The 7,500-nt window shown below is 38.8% G+C and overlaps 1 protein-coding gene across 2 annotated transcripts in view; it reads right to left on the bottom strand.

Moving 5' to 3' along the window:
- plekhb2 (pleckstrin homology domain containing, family B (evectins) member 2) overlaps positions 1–7,500 on the bottom strand; it is a 19,859-nt gene that overhangs the window by 1,776 nt on the left and 10,583 nt on the right. For both annotated transcript variants that reach the window (XM_062038744.1, XM_062038743.1), the window contains exons 5-8: positions 7,068–7,107; positions 6,899–6,982; positions 6,701–6,797; positions 1–1,512 (exon numbers count right to left, since the gene is read on the bottom strand). The exon at positions 1–1,512 is cut by the window's left edge and continues 1,776 nt beyond it. In XM_062038744.1, coding sequence (XP_061894728.1) covers positions 1,379–1,512; positions 6,701–6,797; positions 6,899–6,982; positions 7,068–7,107 — 355 coding nt within the window. In that variant the 3' untranslated portion in view covers positions 1–1,378. The remainder of the gene's footprint in view (positions 1,513–6,700; positions 6,798–6,898; positions 6,983–7,067; positions 7,108–7,500) is intronic.

The raw sequence follows: 7,500 nt of genomic DNA, 5'->3' as shown, positions 1-7,500 counted from the left end.
AAAAAATACACAAAGTGTGCTACTATGAACATACCAATTATTATTTATAAGTTCTAATGTGGTAAAATTTTCAGATATTGAGTTTTTAAAAACAATGGAAATTATGTTTCGAGTAAAGAACAACAGCCTTCCAGCTTGTATTCTTAGGTTATTTCAATTAAGAGGAGAAAACTATCATTTACGGGGGATATTGATTTTTGAAATAGGTAAAGCCAAGAACGAATGTAAAATACAAATGTATTTCAGTTTTAGGAGTTAAATGGTGGAACAAGCTCAGTGATGAGCTGAAGACATGTACTTCTTTGTTAAGGTTTCAGAAAACATTGAAAGGTGAAATAATTGAAAATTATAAAATATAGCAACGATTACTTTCATCCCATTGATTTTATTTTTCTTTTTAACGTTGATGTTCCAGGTAATCTTATTTTCAGTCAAGGTATAGGATAGGCAAATATAAGCCTTGGCTTCAGCCTATTCCTTTTTCAGTCATGCTTTTTCTTTTCTTTTCGTGTATGATTGTTATATATGTATAATTTGTACTCTTAAACTGGTCACACAAAATGGTTAATGGTTGATGGTTGATTATATGACCTAAATAAACTTATTTCATTTCATATAAATGAGGGGTGTCCCAGTACAACTTTTCACAATAGCGATATTAGAACGGAGTATCGGCCAATACCAATATTAATCCGAAATCAGCAAAAACGATACATACTTTATTTTGTAGTGTGGAGTGTTAGAAATGGCTTGATTAAGCTCATAACGCAGTAAGTTAACTGTTGCGGACACGTTTGCTACTATATATATATATATATACACTATATAATATGCGTTTGCCTTGTATCTGTAATAAGGAATTATAATTGATACCTGTTCATATCGACAAATATGGAGTTTTTGACCACAATATTGTTCAATTAAGGCTTGTGTGCTATGGTGTGCTTGTGTAGCTCCTAGCTCCTAGTAGCCTATAGCCTCCTACTTTTTGCAAATGACTTGACTAAAATAGAAGACTACACAAGTGCGCTTATTGGAGCACATTCAGATGTTAGCCGGCTGTGCAGCTCTGTACAAGTAAACACACCCAGGAGTTTAGAAGCAAGCCAATACTTGTTGTTTTTTTACTGATATCGGACCCCTATCCATATCATATCGGATCAGGACACTCTTATTAGTTGTTTTGGTTATGATAAGGAGAGTGAGGTTGCCACACCACGCTTTGGAGAAAGTGCTGAAGTTGAATATTTTAGGGTACGTGAAAAAGTGTCGTCATCCTGCCATGCTTCACAGAGTTGTTAAGGGAATGAAGGTGGGTGGGTGGGGGGCTGCTGCTGCTGCTGCTGCAGTAGATTAAGACGTACAAGAACGCACACGCTTAGAAGACGGAGAAGAGCCCCAGCGCCAGACCTGTGGCCGCTCCCGCCAGCATGCCCATGGCAACGTCGCCGCCGTTGTCCCACCGGCGCTCCTGAATCACCACGCTGTTGACTCCGCCTGCAGTGTAGCCGCCTAGATGGACGACCCGCAAAAATCCAAACATCAGATCACATTCAAATGAAGTCGGAACATTTGAAATAAGTTTTCCTCCTCTAAAAAGTATCATGCGTGATTGATTGATTGAGACTTTTATTAGTAGGTTGCACTGTGAAGTACATATTCCGTACAATAGACCACTAAATGGTAACACCCGAATACGTTTTTCAACTTGTTTAAGTGCGGGGTCCACTATAGATGTGCAGCACTCTGCCTCTGTCCTGACAATACATGCACTTTGAGGAAAAGTGTGGCAATAACCAATAGAAGTGGATCTTTGCAGAAAGGAGGTTGAGTGAAAACTGAATATGTAAAGTTTGAGATGAGGGAAATTCAGGGTTTTTTTCTGAAAGAGGTAACTTACTCTATGGCAGGTTTTCTTCAACAAACCGGGAGTTTTTTCATTTAGAATGCTATCATTATGTAAGCGTGCTAAGAAAAGTATGTATAATTAGATCATGTTCATTCACGCAAGATATTGGGCTGGGCGATATATAGAGTTTGTAAGATATATCTATATATTTTTAAACAAGATATGAATTAAGAAAATAGCATAATATCGATGTAATTTATTTCACGTTAAAATGACCAAACGCCGCTTATTTGTTGTTCTCCCTCGCTCCTCACGCCCCCTCATGGGCTACTAAATCCCTCCCCTTCCTCCTTCCAAGACATGCTTTCACGTACAAACCCCGTTTCCATATGAGTTTGGAAATTGTGTTAGATGTAAATATAAACGGAATACAATGATTTGCAAATCCTTTTCAAGCCATATTCAATTGAATGCACTACAAAGACAACATATTTCATGTTCAAACTCATAAACTTTTTTTTTTTTTTTTGCAAATAATTAACTTAGAATTTCATGGCTGCAACACGTGCCAAAGTAGTTGGGAAAGGGCATGTTCACCACTGTGTTACATGGCCTTTCCTTTTAACAACACTCAGTAAACGTTTGGGAACTGAGGAGACACATTTTTGAAGCTTCTCAGGTGGAATTCTTTCCCATTCTTGCTTGATGTACTTGATGTACAGGTTAAGTTGTTCAACAGTCCGGGGGTCTCTGTTGTGGTATTTTAGGCTTCATAATGCACTACACATTTTCAATGGGAGACAGGTCTGGACTACAGGCAGGCCAGTCTAGTACCCGCACTCTTTTACTATGAAGCCACGTTGATGTAACACGTGGCTTGGCATTGTCTTGCTGAAATAAGCAGGGGCGTCCATGGTAACGTTGCTTGGATGGCAACATATGTTGCTCCAAAACCTGTATGTACCTTTCAGCATTAATGGTGCCTTCACAGATGTGTAAGTTACCCATGTCTTGGGCACTAATACACCCCCATACCATCACAGATGCTGGCTTTTCAACTTTGCGCCTATAACAATCCGGATGGTTCTTTTCCTCTTTGGTCCGGAGGACACAACGTCCACAGTTTCCAAAAACAATTTGAAATGTGGACTCGTCAGACCACAGAACACTTTTCCACTTTGTATCAGTCCATCTTAGATGAGCTCAGGCCCAGCGAAGCCGGCGGCGTTTCTGGGTGTTGTTGATAAACGGTTTTCGCCTTGCATAGGAGAGTTTTAACTTGCACTTACAGATGTAGCGACCAACTGTAGTTACTGACAGTGGGTTTCTGAAGTGTTCCTGAGCCCATGTGGTGATATCCTTTACACACTGATGTCGCTTGTTGATGCAGTACAGCCTGAGGGATCAGCTGCTTACGTGCAGTGATTTCTCCAGATTCTCTGAACCCTTTGATGATATTACAGACCGTAGATGGTGAAATCCCTAAATTCCTTTCAATAGCTGGTTGAGAAAGGTTTTTCTTAAACCGTTCAACAATTTGCTCACGCATTTGTTGACAAAGTGGTGACCCTCGCCCCTTCCTTGTTTGTGAATGACTGAGCATTTCATGGAATCTACTTTTATACCCAATCATGGCACCCACCTGTTCCCAATTTGCCTGTTCACCTGTGGGATGTTCCAAATAAGTGTTTGATGAGCATTCCTCAACTTCATCAGTATTTATTGCCACCTTTCCCAACTTCTTTGTCACGTGTTGCTGGCATCAAATTCTAAAGTTAATGATTATTTGCAAAAAAAAAAAATGTTTATGAGTTTGAACATCAAATATGTTGTCTTTGTAGCATATTCAACTGAATATGGGTTGAAAATTATTCGCAAATCATTGTATTTTGTTTATATTTACATCTAACACAATTTCCCAACTCATATGGAAACGGGGTTTGTATAAGAACATCCATGATTGGTTAGTTGTTTACTATGATGAGGCCAATCAGAGGCAAGATTGGGCGGGTCATGGAACCAGGGAGGGAAATCACAACAGAATCCCAAATGACGACGAGAGAGTCGTAGGAGAGAAGAGCGATTTATATGTTAAAAAACCAGTGGAAGATGGCAGAGGGATTCTCTTCTTTAGATGTTTCTTTTAGTGATGTAGACAACGTCAAGGAACCCACAATGCGTCTACTTGACCACAGTTGGACAAATGTATGCGTCTGGATAAAACATTCGAGTTGTTTACCATGTGAGCCCAAATCCAAACTGTTATCGAGTTGCCAAGCTGGGCATATTTCGCACGAGAAAAGCTGCCAAAAATGTATTATTTGCACAGCTATGTTATTTATTTTACATAGAAATAATATTTTTCAATTTTATTTATGTTATGTAATTCTGTGCTACTTAAACCGTTTCTTTTCTGTGCTGTTAATACCCATCTTGACTAACTGGGTTAATAAAAGTGCCACTGGCTGTTTTAAATGCACTTCAATGTCACTGAATCTCGCTCAAAAATGAATATCTTCATATGTATACTTTCACCGGAAAATATATTGAGATATATATCTAATATCGAGTTTAAGTAAAAAATATATCAAAATATACTTTTTCGTCCATATCGCCCAACCCTACTTGGGAGGATTGCAGTCTAGCTCCGTGGTGGGACATCGTCATGTGCGCTGCAAAAAGTCAGTGTTCAAAAACAAGAAAAAAAAATACAAAAATTAGGGGTATTTTATTTGAACTAAGCAAAATTATCTGCCAATAGAACAAGAAAATTCGGCTTGTCAAGACTTTCCAAAACAAGTCAAATTAGCTAACCTCAATGAACCCAAAAATACCTTAAAATAAGTATATTCTCACTAATAACTAGTGCTCTTTTCTTGGTAGAAAAAAAAAAGAGACCTTTTTGCTCAATATGTTGAAAAAATTCTTAAATTAAGTAAATGCTAGTGCCATTATCTTGACATAATATGCATCGTGATTTTTTTTTTCATGCTGGAAGTAAGAAATTATTCATTTAAAAAAGTAGTTTTATACTTGTGAGTGTTGATGACACAGCTTTGCAACGGTTGATATTCTAGTTTCAAGCATGTTTTACTCAATATAGGTAATCAAATCTCAGCTACAAGCTGTAATATCTTACTGAGATCATTTAGGACCAAAACCCTAACATAAAATCTGCTTAGTGAGAAGAATTATATTATCAGACAGAAAATAAGCAAATATCACCCTTATTTGAGATATTTAATCTTACTTAGATTTCAGTTTTTGCAGTGTGTGCGCTGTTATTACTGTAGCACACAACACAAAAAGATCGAAACTGCGACATGTCAAGATTTTTTGGTCTTTATGTGAGGGGTCTGTGATCTCTTAAGATTTAGAAAATCTATGTAGCGTACCAATCTTAAGGGTAAATCAACTTAGACTTCCCCCTGGTTGCTTGGTCCAGTATGACTACATCAACAATAACAACAAGAAAATGCCAGGGGCCGTACTTATCAAGCTTCTTAGAATTACTCCTAAGAAGTCTGCTAAGAGTTGACTTAAGAGTAAATAAATTCTTCGCTGAAAGCTGCACTTAAAAGTTAGTTATCAAGCGTCTTACTCACACTTTCAGCGAAGTGTAGGACTGAATCTTAAGTGTCACACTCAGAGCTGAATTACGACATTACTATGTGCCGTAAACGGAATTTTAGGTGACGTCATTTCTGTGTCCATAGAAATGACCAATCACGGAAGGGAATCCGTTGTCTAAGAATAAAGAAATATCTTGGAAATATTTAAGTGGACAATGGGAGTGTATATTTTGACAATAAACTACAAAATAATACAAAACAAACTAGTCCCCGCCGGCACTCACGCTACCGCTCCCTCTCTTCTATTGCCCACACACTCACTGACGTCACTCACCTCACGGCCACACACATACGCTACTGTCATAACATTTTTCTTTCCAATTCATTAATTAGGCAACTAATTTGAAACTGGTGTGGGTGGCTCTATATATACTAGCCCACTGCACACATGCAGAAATCAACAAGGAATCGAAAAGTATTAAATCTGTGACAAAAATAATATCCGCTCTGTCTAAACGATACCGTTTGATCAGCTGCTCGTCATCAAAAAAAAACAACAACATTGTTCCGTTCCCTGAACGTTCGCGCACGTCTCTCTCGCCTCAGTGCCATCCCCTGCTGGCAACTCCTAACCACTTAAGACACCTCTGAAGGTCTCTTAAATATCGTGGAGAGTAGGAGTGATTCTTAGACTTAAGAACGTTGATAAAAAGCTTTTATTCTTAAGTTTGAGAGTAGGACTAAATTTCGCAAATTCTCAGGACTTAAGTGTAAAATGGCACTCTAAGAAGCTTGATAAGTACGACCCCTGATCATTTTGTGGAAGATTTGCTGACTAGACCAATGGTTCTCAAACTTAGTACCACCTCAGAAAAAACTTCTCCAAGTACCACCATAATGACCAACATTAAAGTACAGTAGCGTAGTAGGCCTAAGTAGTCCTTAAAAACAAGGCAGTGGTTTTATTTGACAAGTATATTTAATATTTTTGGCCACCAGTTTGAACAGGAACACTGTTTGAATATATATAATCAAGTGATTATTTGGCAACCACTAGATAGAGCCCACGTACCAATATGGGTACACATACTACAGTTTGACTAGACTAGACAATGAATTACGACCAATTTTGGTTACAGCGGCCATGCTTTTTTTTTTATCTCCGTCCAGACTACTCAGTACAAAATGTTAACCACAAATTGTTATTGTTTTGAGGTGGTGTTACTAACTGTATCTGACTATTTTACACTTGCCACATGAGAACTATGCAGTCTCCTACCTTGGTACTGGTAAGGGTAGGCGACGGCGTAGGGCTGTCCGTCGGCGGCGTACACGATCTGCGATGCGTGCGGACTACCTGCAGGGTTCTCTCCATACTGGCCCGGAGCATAGAATTGGTGGAAAGAGAACACAAACAAAGAGTGTCGGGGTTCTTCCTGCATGTCCCATTTGTTAAATTCTTTCAACGCCTCTTTACCGGTGGCGGCGCGTATTCCGAGTAAGGCGGCGGCGCGGAGGCCATCACTTCTGGCGTGAAGCCCACATGGGGAGTTGCAACTATCTAAATGTGGGGGCGGGGAAAAAAAGATCTTACAACTTTTAGGAACACTTCTGGGAAAGTTGTTTTCATTTCCATGCAGTCTCACCATATTAACTCTAGCATCCTGCAGCGCCATGGTCCATACCCTGCAGCAGAAAGAACACAAATACTGTAATGCAGGGGATCCACTTCTTTGGTTATTGTCACACTTCCTCAAAGTTGATTAATATGTACACATATACCTGTATGTATGTATGTATGTACAGTACCGGCCTAAAGTTTGGACACACCTTCTCATTCAATGGGATTTCTATATTTTCATGACTATTTACATTGTAGATTGTCACTGAAGGCATCACAACTATGAATGAACACATATGGAGTTATGTACTTAACAAAAAAAGGTGAAATAACTGAAAACATGTTTTATATTCTAGTTTCTTCAAAATAGCCACCCTTTGCTCTGATTACTGCTTTGCACACTCTTGGCATTCTCTCCATGAGCTTCAAGAGGTAGTCACCTGAAAGGGTTTTCACTT

This window comes from Entelurus aequoreus, linkage group LG27 (genome assembly GCF_033978785.1).
Source record: "Entelurus aequoreus isolate RoL-2023_Sb linkage group LG27, RoL_Eaeq_v1.1, whole genome shotgun sequence".
Taxonomy (NCBI): Eukaryota; Metazoa; Chordata; class Actinopteri; order Syngnathiformes; family Syngnathidae; genus Entelurus; species Entelurus aequoreus.
The sequence above is the reverse complement of the archived record's forward strand: the minus strand, read 5'-3'. Positions and strand labels throughout refer to the sequence as shown.